Below are 15203 nucleotides of genomic sequence, written 5' to 3'. Positions count from 1 at the left end.
TTCAGTCTGTCTTAATCATTTTTGTAGTCCAGTTCTCCCCCTTCCCCATTCTCTCTCCCAGGTCACCATCAGGCCTCTCTTCACCAAGGGTTTTTGAACAAAAGACAAATATGTCCCAGTCTAGGTAGGATCATCACTTATATACGGACCGTGAATTATTCATGTCTCCATTCTCCATCTGCATGGGAGATGTGAACAAGAATTACCCCGGTGTCTGGGCGGGGGAAACACTCCCCAGGCAGCGCCCAGCTGTCTCTGAGAAACCATGCAATACCACGCTAGGCTGAGACGAGAGAGGCACTGCAGTTCTTAAAACAAGCTGAGACCCGGGCAAACAAGCAGGAAAATGAAACCACAGCAAGATAAGAGATATGTCTGTCCACACTTGACTGGGCCTCAGCTAGTTCAGAAGATTGCTGTCGCTGTTTACTAGGGGACTGACAGCCAGGACGACCAAGATAAAAACAGTCTAATCTGAAGTCAGACAAAGCCAGCCTTGGAAATGACAACTACAACAGCAAAAGGGATTAAAAGTAATGTGCAGAAACGAAAAAATCTAAACAAAAATTCTATCATAAAAGAAAAGACTCTAATAGCCAAAAAATGTGCTAAAGAGGTTGGCGCCAGGAGTGAAAGATAATCTGAACAAGAATGTCAACCTCTTAAGAAAGCAGTGGCCGGAAGGTCATTGAGGATGTGTGGATGCTGGCAAATCAAAGAGATGGGCTATATACATTATGAAGGATACACCAGGTATGTTTTGGGCACCAACTGGAAGGCTTTATGCACCCGTCACTTTCCACTGATAAAGAAGTAATCCTAGCCAGACTGGCAGAACATGGGTAAAATCACCAGTCAGGACAATCAGTATCCGTAACTGTAATTACTCTCAAGTATGATTCTTGTAGAACAAAGGTGATGAGCAAGGCCTTGCTACTTCTAGATCGCGGTTTCCCAACCTAGCACTCTTGACATTTGCACCCAAGAGTTCTTTATTGTAAGGAGCTGTGTTGTGCATGTTTAGCAGCTTTCCTCGCTAGATGCCAGGAGAAACCAACCCCCCCCGCCCACCACCAGTTGTGACAACTGAAAATGTCTCTGTACATTACCAAATGTCCCCTGGGTGGAAAAATCAACCCTGGTTGAGAACCAGTGATTTAGATAAATAAAACAGGATATCTAGTGTTCAGGTTTGGATGTTTTTTTTTTTTTTTTTTCCAAATTTTTATTTAATTTCTAGTTAGTTAACGTACAGTGCAATACTGGTTTCAGGAGTACAATTCAGTGATTCATCACTTACATACAACATCCAGTGCTCATCATGACAGAGTGTCCTCCTTAATACTCATCACCTCTATCTAGTGTTCAGGTCTGGATGTTTTTGTTTTGTTTTTTTCCAAATTTTTATTTAATTTCTAGTTAGTTAACATACAGTGCAATACTGGTTTCAGGAGTACAATTCAGTGATTCATCACTTACATACACCATCCAGTGCTCATCATGACAGAGTGTCCTCCCTAATACTCATCACCTCTCTAGTCCATCCCCCACCCACCTCCCTCCATCAACCCTCAGTTTGTTCTCTACCTTTAATTATGGCAATTGCACTACTTGGTATTTACCCAGAGGATACAAAAATACAGATTTGAAGGGGTACATGCTCCCCGATGTTTACAGCAGCATTATCAACCATGTTCAGAATTGAGGAGAGGTTTCCCGCATTACTACACTGTTAACTACAGCCACCTTTTAATGAAAAATGGGCAGGACAGGGAGCTGGTCAGCCACAGCACACAAACCAAGACCATCACTGCCATGAGGGGGCACTTCTGATCCAGGTGTTAGGAGAAAGTGTTCTTACCTGCTATAATCAAGAACTTGAAATTCATATTTAGCTTCATCTTGTTTCAAGGCCGAACACATGAAGCAATAGTTACCCTTCAAAGCCCATCTTTCAGAGCCACCTTAGGTGATCGTCCCTATAAATATTCTAGTGGGTCTTGATGAAGAACACCCCCTGCTCCCCCACCCCGCCCATCAAAATTGCTTTGGCCAAGTGCATGAGCCCATTTCAAGCTACTTTCTGTACCTTTTGACCCTGAGAGGAGTATCACTAAGTGAAAAGGTGGAAAACCTCAGCATGTACTGGGGAAGTGATCAGAGCATACATTTATAAACATCCCAAGAGAAAATATAATTATTCTCAGTATCTCAATAGCTTGGAATTAACTAATCCCTTTTTCTGCCCAAGAACATGTGAAAATGCCCTTACAGTTTCATAACACTGAACCACTGTTTTGGTTCTAAATTATTCTAAGGATGACTATTTACTTATAAAATCAGTTTTTACTGGCTTTTCTTTTCTGGCTGCTAAGTCTGGTCCTTTGCCTATTTTACCTCATCAGTAGTGGGGAAGGAAAAATGGGAATCTACTAGCGTTTGTTATTCTGGTTAAAAAATGGTCATAATAGTTAAAACTACTAAAAAAAGCCATTTCAGCGGATAAAACAAAAAAAATGAATATATGTAATCTAAATTTTATTAACAAAAAAATAAAACTCAGCTGTTTACAAATTTCATTTGCATTCCCAATCCTTATTTATTAATAGCCAAACCATTCCATTTCTTTAATTCTGAGAATATAGTTGTTGCAGTCTGCACTGAGATACCAAAATAATTTTCTCATTTCATAATGAATGCTTCCAGGGGCTTTATTACATTGTTGCCTGTCTTGGTCACAGTAAGGCTGATAGTAAAACCAACCAATAAGCAAACACTAGCTGTGGAGTATGTGTGTGCACACACATGCATGTGTTTATGCACATATAGTGTACATGGCAAAGAATATAAAAACATTCAGAAAACACACAAGAAAAGCAAAAACAAAAAGAAGAAATAGAAGTTTGATAAGTAAAACTGAGAAAAAGAACTTTACTTAAATGCACACATGTTCTCTTGTTTATGAAAGGTCCAGATGATATCACTGCTGGCTAGCTCAGTGACTAAAGTATTGGCAAGGAAGATTAACGCAGGCCTTCTACAGATGTGAGCCCTTCCCTGGAAGGGAAAAAAAACAAAAACCAAAAAACAAAAACACTCTGTAGGATTTGGGTAGATGTGTCAATCACATATAAGTAAAATATATCAATATTATCTTTGGTTTTCTCAAACTAGGTCAATTTACAAAGAAACAATCACCCCTCAAAGTATATGTTTTTTTCCCTCATATTCAAGCTTTCACTTTCTATGGACCTAGTTCCACTCTTTTCTCTCATTTTTATAAGATAGAAACATAACTTTTAGCATTCACATGGTCCAATCAGCGCTGGTGGAAGGGATATTAGAGACACAGGAGTCTGAGAGAAATGCCTGCAGGGGGAACCACGTTCTCAGGTGTATTTTGCTAACAAAGTGTGTGAGAAAGGGAGAAGAAAAAGAAAGAAATTGGAATGTTTTTATTTTTTTATTTTTTTAAAGATTTATTTTATTTGTTTATTTGAGAGAGAGAGAGAGAACACGTGCGTGGGGGGGGCACAGGGAGAGGGAGAGAGAGGATCTCAAGCCGACTCTGAGCTGAGCGTGGAGCCCAACACAGGGCTCAATCTCATACCCCTGAGATCATGACCTGAGTCGAAACCAACAGTTGGACACTTAACTGACTGAGCCACCCAGGTACCCGAGAAATTGGAATGTTTTTAAAGAAAGCATAAACTGCTCAGTTTGGCCATAAGCCTCACCATTCCCTAGTGTCTTCCATAGACTCCATCACAGATTTTGTCACCTGCTTGGGTCCTAAAGGCAGTAATTCTGTCACCTCCCCCAAACTTTTCCTTTTACAGACAAGGGAACAAGAATCTAAGAATAGTTTACTGACTTGCCTAAGGTGACACGGATGGTTATCAGTAAAGCTACAGTCAGATTTTAGTGGCCTGGCTCCTAGTTCTACATTCTCCGCTCTGACTCCACCATACTCTTATGCTCTAGAGAGAGCCCAGAATACCAAAATGTTGAAAGAAAAAGAGGAACTAGCGTTCAAAATGCATATGGAAAATAATGATGTATTCTTGTCATAGTCTATGTTTGTTCCATCTTTCTTTATGCCGCCCCCAAAGGTGGTTAGGACCTAGGTGAACAGGCGAGTCACATACACAGTGTTGTTGATGCAACTGTACCTATTGCTAACACTGCAGCAATAAACTAGACATGATTCTGTTACTAAGAATGGGACACTGCTTTTCTAACAGGTTCTCTCCTTTCTATTATCATATTCCTACATTCAGGGCACAGAACTTAAAACAGCCTGGATTCCCTGTTACATTGGTTTTTCTGGCCCTTTCTTGGCTACATACTAGTTCATTTTATACCTTGTGGCCTTTGTACAATGATGTGTTGGATTTAAATGAGAGGAGGGGTATGTGCTACTCTCCCCAGTTCCCAATATAGTTCTCAACCATTTTGTGGGTCTTGAATGCCAGCTGCCTACATTCACTATAAAGAGAACGAACACCTAGCCATCCTGCCAGGAGACCTCCCAAGTCTCTTCCACTTCTAGATTCAACTCCGTGATTCCCAGGGTACCTGTTTTCCCCACACTGGAATCTTTCAGATCATCTACTGTGAAGCAATAATATTATAGATTTGTGGGGCAATGAAGCCTTCTTATTTTTCTGTCAGAATGCTTACTCTGAAGGAGAGTCACTAAATCGCTCTAATTTCTTAGAATGAGGGCACAAACAATTCAAAACAAGAGATACCCTTAGAGGGGATAAAGAGTGAATACATCTGGAAAGTGTAAGGAAGGAAAGGAAAAGAGGGGAGTGTGAAGTCTGCCAATGAGCTCCCTCTTTCCATGGCTGCTCTAGGATCATGAGTCAAGGAGAGACAAGAATTCCACTCAGGTTTTAAAAGAAAGAAAGCATGGGTGCCTGGATGGTGCAGTTGGTTAAGCCTCCACCTCTTGGTTTCAGCTCAGGTCATGATCTCAGGGTGGTGAGATCGAGCCCCTTGTTGGGCTCTGCACTCAGCACAGTCTGCTTGAGATTCTCTCTGCCCCTCTCCCTCTGCCCCTCCTCAACCTCTCAAATAAATAAATCTTTAAAAAATAAAAATAAAAGAAAGCACCTCTGACTCTGCCTTTCAAATCAGAACTTCAAATTCTTGGGACACCTGGATGGCTCTGTTGGTTAAGTGTCTGCTTCAGCTCAGGCCCTGATCCTGAGATCCTGGGATTTAGTCCCACATCAGGATCCTTGCTCCTTGGCGCTCCCCCTGCTTGTGCGCTCACTCTCTCTCTCTTTCACAAATAAATAAAAAGTAAAATAAAATAAAATAAAATAAATAAAAATAAGAAAAAAACCCCTTCAAATTCTTAATATACTATAACAGTACTTAAAATTACATTTAAAGTAACGAGGAAAAGCTATAAAAATGAGGAATTAGCTTAGAAAACTGTGAAAGCATTTTGCATTTTTATGTGGCTCCTTCCTGGCTGAATATAAATGAAGGGATATTAATAATAATTACACATACAGTTATTTAGGAACCAGAGGAATAACATGTGAGGAAAGACCAAGAATACTTATTAGCCTTTGTTGAAACATGAACTAGGCAAAACATTTTGGGGAAGTAATGGAGGATAGACAAAACCAAACAAAGCAACAAAACCAAAACAAGATAAAACAAAAGAACTTCAAATTACATTTTATCTGATTGTACAGTTACACAATTTTCAAGACATTAGGCACAAACACTTAAAATAATGAAGTTCCACATGTAAAATAATGCCACCATACTTTGTTTATTCAGAAACACAAATTTTGACTTCAAAGGGAATTACCCTATTCAAAAGGGCTAATGTATATGTGTGAAGCAAAGAACTTCTGATTGTGCTTTAACTCAGGATTAGCTGTTTCCTTCCATAAGCTGTTATATAAACTAAGTAAACATAAAAGTTAAAATGCTACTAAATAAATAATAAAATAAGTCCTGAAAACCCACGAAAAATGTCAGGTTCCATTTCCTGATTCATTGTTAAAGCCATCACTTAAAAAAAAAATTAACTTTTTTCTCTGCTTCATGTTTGCTTTTGATTATGTTTTTACTATCTTATATTGTTGTCACACTAAACTTAAAATTTATTTTAAAATGTATCTGTGAATGAAAACTCTCCACTCTATACACAAATTACTGAAAGCAGCAGTTGTTTGAAACTAACCACCTTACTGCATTAAAAAGCCCAATATTAAGCTCCCACTGCTTACATAAGGTTCAAAATAAGATAAAAGGAGGCGAAGTATTAGCAGAAACTTATAACGGAAAACAAAATTTTACCAGCCTCCAAAAATCACTCATTATCATTGTGCACAGTGCACGTCTTGCTTTCAAATGAAAAGTCAGAAGTAAAAAAAAAAAAAAAAAAGTCAGAAGTGGTTATTTCTGTATCTAACAGCTCTTGAAACATCAGTAGGTTGATGAAAGTATTCATCAAGACCAATTATTTTACTCTTGCAGTTTGAGTATTGAGAATGTTGACAGTTTATAACACTGTTGACAGATGGAAACAATACACAGTAACGCTTACAAAATCTAGAGTCACTAGAAGATAAACTTTCTAATCTCCTCGAAAATCTTCACCTTGCTGCAAGTACCAATTATAAACAGCAGCTAACATTTAAGGAGTGCTTCTTATGTGCCAAGCACTGATCTTTACCCTTATTCTCTATCATAGTAATCTGTAATTATTTTGTTTATTTTCTTTCTCCCCCCTAATCCAGAGGCTCCATGGTCACAGGGACTCTGTCTACTTCTTTATTGTATTCCCAGCACCTAGCACGCCTTACACATAGTAGGCGACATTTTTAAAGGACTCATTGTTCTAAACATTTATTTTTTTAAAAGATTTTATTTATTTATTAGAGAGAGAGAAAGCACAGCAGGGGGAGTGGCAGGCAGAGGGAGAGAAAGAAGCAGGCTCCCCACTGAGCAGAGAGCCCCATGTGGGGCTCGATCCCAGGACCCCAGGATCATGACCTGAGCCGAAGACTGACGCTTAACTGTCTGAGCCACCCCGGCGCCCCTGTTCTAAACACTTTAAATAATCTTTTAAAACTGTTGGTCATGGGTGCCTGGGTGGCTCAGGTCATGATCCCAGGGTACTGGGATCGAGTTCCATGTCAGGCTCCTTGCTCAGCGGAGAGTCTGCTTCTCCCTCTCCCTCTGCCCCTACCCCTGCTCATGCTTGCACGCTCTCTCTCTCAAATAAATAAACAAAATCCTTAAAAAAAAAAAAATAAAACTGTTGGTCATGATCTAGAGGGTTAAGAAAATGCAAAAGAATAGAGCATATTATTCAGTAGAATATTCTCCAATGAAACTTTTCTATGTCCCATATAAAATGTATTTACCAATGGGTAACAGTAAAAAAAAAAAAAAAAAAAAAAGGCTTAAAATCACTGCTTTACGTGGATTATTTCATTTGCTCCTCACAATAACCCTGTAGACAATACCACAACTTCCTCTTTAAAATAACAGTACTGAGGTTTCCAGATAGTATGTATGATGTCCAAGATGACAGAGCTATCTATAAGTACAAACATCACTTCTATAAAGTCTCACTGATAGGGAACCACACTAAAAAAATCTGAATTAACCAAATAAGGTTTCAGTAATAGTAATTGTGACATGGTTAGTGAAGAAGAAAATAGGCTTTTAAGGCAGTCAGTCCTAACTAAATTTAATACCTGGTTCTGCCACTAACCTGCTGTGTGGACTCAACCTCTTTGCAACTTTATTTCTCCATGTGTAAAAGAGGAATATTCATAACGTTGCTATAAGTTTTAAATGATTTGATGTATGTAAATAGGCTAGGTGACTAAATGGAAGCTTTTGTGATTAAAATAATTAGTATTTTCTTTTTCCTGGTCCGATAAATCTTCAGCCCATCACACCACTATCTGAATGTGTAAAAAGCGTGAATCAGGAACCTACTGGATTAAAGAGCAAATTATGGGAAGTGGGCAAGAGTGGACTAGAGCCACCCAAGAGTTTCTGCTGGCCGTGGGTGAGCAAGATGCCTAAGTCAAGCTCAGGGAGTTGGTTCAGGTAACTACGGGAATCAAGGGAAACAACTCTGCTTAACCGTAAATACAAACACAAACTATTTCATCTTGCTCAAGGATCACAGCACCATCCATCTTCCTCCTCTGTGTCCTGGCTGGGGCCGAACCAAGGAAACGCACCTGGTCAGCTCCCGCCCACTAGGCCCTGGTACACAGGGGCTAGGGCGCAGAGCTTCGGTGCAACTCACCCCGGAGACTCCGTTGATACTGCCCCAGAATCTCCTCCAGGGTAGAGTTCTCCGGGGACTTCGCCATGCACAGAGCCGGGGCCCAGAGATGGGAGTCACGTGGGGAAGTGTCCAGTGTCGCCCTTTGGGGAACAGGAGGCCTTGGCGCCGGAGAAGGGCCCGCCTGCTTCCAGCCGCTGCTGTCATTGGGGAGCATGGAACCCCGGACGGAGCTCGCATGGGGCCCTTCCCACCCAGGGGCCCTCATGCTGGACGTCGGGAGTTGTAGTCCGCAGGCTGCGGGCCTGCAGTCACGAAACTCCTAAAAGGCCCTTCCAACTATACTACAATTCCCAGAGGACATCGCGCTACAAGCTTTGGCGGTTTGGCGGCCAGATCCGGTTGCCAAGAGACTGCTTGGAGGCTCCGCCCTTTTTCTGTAGCCCAGGCTGGCTCAGTCCTGCCTTTATCCCATCCTGCTGTTTGGACCACCCAACCGACATAAAGAGCTCACTGAAGGCCTTGACTCTCCTAAGTTTGCTAGTTGAGTCTTCTCAGGGACACAAATAACAAGTTCTTCACCCTTCAGCCGCAACATTTGCCAAAACGACCAAATAAATTCTCAAGAAAAAGAAGCTCTAAATCTCCCAAACAGCCAAGGTTTTGAAGGCATCCGACACTACAAATCCTAGCATGCCCAGCAACCAGACCGCCACTTGGAGTTGGCGCACTGCCCTCTGGGAACTGTAGTCCTTTTTAGTTGCGGTCCCAGCTAACGCCAGAGTCCTCCTCATTGTTCAAGCCGGTCTTTGGAGCACGCCTGCGCAATAGGCAGCTGGAGAAGCCTTTGGGTGAGACCCTCGGCACAGCCCCTTTTCATTGTTTGCGTTTGGCGCCTGCGCAGTAAGAGATCGTTGGGACTGGGCCGGCGGAGCGGATAGGGCCGGGTTCCTCGCCCTTTCTTCAGGCGCCTGCGCACTGGGCGGCCGCTCTTTGCCGTTACCGCTATGTGCGGGGCGTGTGTGGAATAACGTTATTGCCCAGCGGAGCTCGGGGCCGGGAGCTCGACCGTAGCGGCAGCGACGACGACAACAGCGCCGACGAGGACGACGGGGTGGGGGGAGGACGGCGTGCGAGAGACTCACGGGACGCGACGCGCCCCGCCTCCCCCGTCCGGTCCCTCTCTCAGCGGTGAGGGGTAAGTGATGCGCTCAGCTGCTCGGGTAGGCGCTGTCTCTGCCGCCGCCGCTACTTCCCCACATCCTTCTGGGTTTGCAGCGGGGGCTCGGGGCGCGGCCGGGGGTGCTGGGCCGGGCGGCGAAGGGGGCGCTTCCCCGCTGCTCCGCGCGGCGCCGCCACCACCTCCCCCCACCCCCCGGCACCGGACCCGGGGCTTCGTCGGGGCCGCCCCTCCCCTCCCCCACCCTACCCCCAGCCCCACCCGCCGTCCCTCCGGGCGGGTGGCCGCCGCCTTTTCCCGAGAAGGTCTTGAATCATTTCAGCCTTCTCTCGGCTTTGTGCAGCCCTCCCCCCTGCGCCGTAGCAGCTTGTTAGGGGTGCGGGCGGAGCACTGGAGGGAATGGCTGCGTTGCCACTGGGAAAGGGATTTTTTTCCCCCATCCGAGCAGCTAACAGTATGGGGCCTTTTTGTGAGGTTGGTTGGGGATGTGGGGCGGTTTGGAGGAGGTGAGGCCCTCTGGACGCGGTTGGAGGGCGTGGAAGACGTGGTGTCACGCACCCTGCCAGGCGACTGCACCCGCGCTCGCTCTGGCTCCGTAGTAAACCCGGGGGAGGAGACAGCGGCTTCCTGTCGGCTTCATTGTCCTAAGATTCAAATGTGGGGTTTTGGTATGCTTCCCTTCGTTTTATGCCTGACACAGGGCGGGAAGACGTGGGAATCGTGTCCTAAGTTATGGAATCTCTGGGTTTTTTTTGGGGGGGGTGGTCGTGTTTAGTAGGGCTTTGGGGATTTATTTGAAGAATGTAAGCCCCTGGAAGACAGGGACGGTGTCTGTCCAAGCATTGCCAAGGTGATCATCGATATGAAATTACTAGATGGCGATGAAGACTGGACTTAGAAAGAGCCCGACGACGAGGCTGTTGTGTAGCAGGGAAATGAACCAGCAGAATTGTTTTTTCATTGGGTGGGTAAGGCATTCGCGTTCCTAAGGGAATAGATGAGGCCACATCTTTCCGTTTTGTTTTTTGAGCAGTCAAAACAAAAAACAGGCCCAGTACATTTCTGTTTCTGATTTTGTTTATTCATACTTCCATTCTCTTAATGAAAATTCACTCATTTGGGAGAAATGTGGTGGGGCAGACGATCGTTGATTCAAAATGCATCTTTTAAAATGATTTCATCTTAAGCTTTCAGTGGTTACAACCGTTTGCTGGCGTTAAAACAAGCGGAAGAAAGAATGAAGCAGGATGGGGAGGAGCAGGTGGAGGGATAATGGGAGAGGAGAGAGTTACGTTGTAAATACTGTATCTAGATCTTCACTGATAACAACCCTAGCTGGATAGGCTTCAAAAATTTAGTAATTCAGTTCTGGAAATACTACATTGCAAGGTACAAATAATTTTGTATTTTTCTACCGTTATTTTTTTTACGATTTTATTTATTTGACAGAGAGAGACACAGCAAGAGAGGGAACACAAGCAGGGGGAGTGGGAGAGGGAGAAGCAGGCTTCCCGCGGAGCAGGGAGCCCAATGCGGGTCTCGATCCTAGGACCCTGGGACCATGACCTGAGCTGAAGGCAGATGCTTAACCGGCTGAGCTACCCGGTGCCCCTTTCTACCATTATTTTTTAAAAAGTGAAACCCAAGTTTGTTTTTCGTCCTTCCTAACTTTGTAGATATCGTAGGATTTTGGTGTTTTAAAACTCAAGAATCTAAGTGCACTTGACATAGAGGAAGACACTGAAACTTGGAAAGTTAACTGAATTGTCTGTACAAGTGTCACTGCTAATGAAAGGCAGAGCCAAATAAAACCAAGATATGTTCCTGCAGTGGGCTCTTTTGGTGTGTCCCTTATTCCCCCTACCCTGTGAAAATTTATGGAAAGCTTCTCCACATGCTCCTTGAGTTGTTTTTAACAATCAAGTTCATTGATACCCTTGTTGTATTAATCTAGTCCTTTTCCTTGTGATGCAAAAATAATTCTACTGAAGTGGAGCTTTAGTTTTATAAATTACCTTACAATATAAGGAAAGATGCTCTAACACGGGCTTTTCACACAAAAAAAAAAAAAAACTCTTGGAAGTTTTTCCCTACTACTTCTTAGTAACCATATTTTAATATTATTTCCTGATACTCAGTAGTATTTTATGGTATGATGAACTCTATAAGCTCTGTTAAAAATAAAATTGCCATGTAACAAGAATGTGGAGAAGATTGTCTCCATTTTATATTTAATTCTGTAATTATGGCCTGAATGTAGTGTAGTGAAATTATCCCTTTCCTTAATTCAGTATGAAGTTCATTTTTTTCAATTAATGAGTTATATTATTTTCAACTTAACTCACCTTGAGAAAAATATCGAACTTTTTATCAAAATTAAATGTATGTTTTTTCATTGAGTTGCTTTTGACAAAGTGCTGTTTTTTCTTTATAATCTTACCCTTTAATTCTACAATGCATTTTAGTAGACGTTTTTAAAAGAATTTATTAGCATGCCCTTTTAAATTTTAGCTTACTTAGAGATAATCTAGTTAAATTCAACATGTGGAATTATATTAAATCAAACTTTAAATGTATTTCATCGGTAAATTTCATTGTTCTCAATTTGGAAATAACCATCTTCATGTTTTCTGTCTTAGCATTAGAATAATGAAATTTAGGCTGTAAACTTATCATACATTATGCCCATTAATGCAGATATCAGTGTTTTTAAAAATTCTATGCTTTTAGTGATTTGTTTTATTTGTTCCTAGTATCAGTTTTTTCTTTTTGATAAAAAGAACTAGTTTTATTGTTGCATCTGATAGTAATCAGATATCACTCATCTAGTACTAAATACTGCCTGTGTTTAAACTTAACATTTTTTATTCAACAAAATTATACTCCCATAAAATAATTTTTAGTATTTTAATTTGTAATGATTGATTTTGTTCTCTATCATGAACATTGGGGTTTTAAGCAGTGTCCTAGTCTAATAAATATCTAACAGACAGCAGTGTACTAAATTGCCAACTAAAATATCTGTACATATGCAAATTATTACAGAAGTATAACAAAAGAGCAATTAGATACCATCTGAAAAATCCTTGATGGTTATATAATAATGGAGGAGAACATTGAGTGTTGCTATATTTCAGTAAGAAATGAATTCTTATGGGGAGAAATCTCAGACCATCTTTATTTCATAAACTTTTGTTAATAACCAAGATTTCCAATAATCAACTACACTTGGTGAAATGGGATTTAATTTATTTACTTAAATATTTTTTGAGGGAAGTGCTCAGCAATGAGTTAGCCAGTGTGGGCAATACAAAAGAATAAGACATCTGTCTGGTAGTAGAGTCTGGTTTAATTGAATGATTATGCAACAGTATATCTATATTATACCTTTTTTTTGGCCAGAATGAATGACATCGTCAATATATACTGAAGGTAAAGGCCTCTTTTATGTCAAACAAAGGTAGAAAGGAAACGAACAAAAGCAAGGTTAAAATTACAAAATTTACAAAATTTACTTACAAAAATTACTTACATACAAATAGGGATTATACAAAACATGGAAGTGGAAAAGAATCTCAAGTATGCATTGCTTAGGTTTGAGAAACAATATGAGACATAGCAGAGAATAAATCATTATTTGAGTATATCAATAAGCAGTAGGTAATATAGAACATATTACCCTTTGGGACATGATATTTATTGAATAAATAATATCTACCACGTATTGAAACCTACTATGTATCAGGCAGCTTGTGTGTGTCTGTGTGTGTGTAATTCATGCAACAGTCTTGTATATAAGATATAAGTTTACACATTTAAATTTGAGAATATTTGAAGCCTAGAGTTAGTGAATAATTTTGCCTCTGTGTCATGGCTCTAAGTGGTAGAGTCTGTAACTGAACCTTTGTCTTTTTGACAGAGGCCCAAATTCTTTCCATTCATCCTTTTTGGTAAATTGAGAAAGCAAACTGTACTCTTTTCTGATTCACAAAATTTTAGAATTAGAGGAGACTTTAGAGTCATCTGGTATAGTGTGCCTTCTACTACTCATATCCTTGAGATCTTACTGAGTCCAACACTTTCATGAACAGAGGCATAGGATGTCTCATTTAGCTTTTGGAAAGTATAATAGGAAGATTTTAATTAAATGGGGCTGGTATTTGCTTTACTATATAACTTCTCCCCATTGGTTGTAGTTCTGTTGTAAGAGTAAGATACAGTAAGGTATTTCTTTGCTCGGTTCTCTCTTTTCTAAATTAAATATTATAACCCTTACAACTTCATATGATATTGATGTTGTTCCCTTTACCTTTCTCATCTCTTGTCAACTAGATTCAGTTTTGTCAGTGCTGTTCTTTTTGTTCTGATCTAGTTTTTATATTTAATTCTGTAATTATGGCCTGAATGTAGTGTAGTGAAATTACTGTTTCCTTAATTCAAGCTATACATTTGTGTTTACAGTCTAAAATTTTGTTAACTCTTTAATAATAGTAATATCTTGGAAATGCGAGAACAATGTTATATGGCTTTTCAAGTTATTGTCATGCAATTTAAGGGATTTGAGTTTCTGTATTTCTACTTTTCTAATGTTAAAATGACCTCTCTTTATGAAATGATAGTTTTAGTCTGTGGTAAGTTTCTTTCAATATTTGCCTTGGGTTTTTTTGTATTGGTTTGGTTCTTAAATGAACAAAAAGTTGGCAAGCATATGTTGTTTTTCATTTTGTTTTCTGAAAATTTGGAAACCACTGATGTAGTCAACATAAGCCAGTGTTTTTTTTATTTTAAGATTTTTCCCATTCTGTATGCATACATAGATGATTTTTTGAAACAGTGTTAAGCTTTAACCCTTTCAGATACCATCTCCTTGAATATAGCTATAGTTAAAACTTGTTGAGATCTTCTCGAATCATGATTCTGTCATCCAAGGGATTAGCTTCCCTTCCTGGCTTTTAGACATTTATAAATTTAACAAGCCAGCCCTCTTATGTCTTCATCCTGGCCATGTACTGGATATAGCCAAGGACAAAGCCATGCAGATTTATAAATAGAGTAAATGTAACATAAATAAAATATGCTTGAGAAGAGAGGGGACACAAAGAGAATGAAAACCATTTGAATGTTTTTTTGTTTTTAATTAAGGAGAAAACCATTATAATCTCCAGTATTGAAGGAGTTGGTTAAAGTTTACAGTCTGTTGGGTGATACGGATAATTACACAATAATGAGTCAAGTAAGCATAAGCGCTATGAAGAAAATGTGGAGTAATGGGATAGACTGTGATGGAGGACTGCTATTTTTCATTTGTTTTTAAGTAGTCCCTCAGAATATTCAAACGGTTCAAAAAAATCAAACTATTTTAAAAACAACTATTGTGAAAAATCCTCCTACCCCTCACCTTGTTTGCCAAGTTAGCACTTTCCCTAATCCAATAGGTAACGTTTTATTATTTCTTCTGTATCATTCCAGTGAATTTTTTTTCAAGTTAAGCAGATATATATACTTAGCCCACTGCCCCTCTTTTACACAAAAGATAACCTCTTTTTTTTTTTTAAGATTTTATTTATTTGACAGAGAAAGACACAGCAAGAGAGGGAACACAAGCAGGGGGAGTGGGAGAGGGAGAAGCAGGCTTCCCACTGAGCAGGGAGCCCAAGGCGGGGCTCAATCCCAGGACCCTGGGATCATGACCCGAGCCGAAGGCAGACGCTTAATGACTGAGCCACCCAGGCACCCCAA

The 15203-nt window shown here is 40.6% G+C and overlaps 2 protein-coding genes across 18 annotated transcripts in view; one reads left to right on the top strand and one right to left on the bottom strand.

Moving 5' to 3' along the window:
* Positions 1-9138, bottom strand: part of SDCCAG8 (SHH signaling and ciliogenesis regulator SDCCAG8) — a 232566-nt gene extending 223428 nt beyond the window's left edge. The window contains exon 1 of one of the 8 annotated variants that reach the window (XM_027610407.1): positions 8306-9138. In XM_027610407.1, the coding sequence (XP_027466208.1) occupies positions 8306-8552 (247 nt within the window). In that variant the 5' untranslated portion in view covers positions 8553-9138. The remainder of the gene's footprint in view (positions 1-8305) is intronic. The other 7 variants (XM_027610401.2, XM_027610402.2, XM_027610403.2 and 4 more) reach the window with 7 other exon arrangements.
* Positions 9139-9199: 61 nt separating this feature from the next.
* CEP170 (centrosomal protein 170) overlaps positions 9200-15203 on the top strand; it is a 137315-nt gene continuing 131311 nt past the window's right edge. For 5 of the 10 annotated variants that reach the window (XM_027610394.2, XM_027610392.2, XM_027610391.2 and 2 more), the window contains exon 1: positions 9203-9482. The gene's annotated coding sequence lies outside the window, so the exon portion shown is untranslated. Of the gene's footprint in view, positions 9483-15203 lie in introns of all 10 variants that reach the window. The other 5 variants (XM_027610398.2, XM_027610397.2, XM_027610396.1 and 2 more) reach the window with 2 other exon arrangements.

This window comes from Zalophus californianus, chromosome 10, assembly GCF_009762305.2.
Source record: "Zalophus californianus isolate mZalCal1 chromosome 10, mZalCal1.pri.v2, whole genome shotgun sequence".
Taxonomy (NCBI): Eukaryota; Metazoa; Chordata; class Mammalia; order Carnivora; family Otariidae; genus Zalophus; species Zalophus californianus.
The sequence above is the reverse complement of the archived record's forward strand: the minus strand, read 5'-3'. Positions and strand labels throughout refer to the sequence as shown.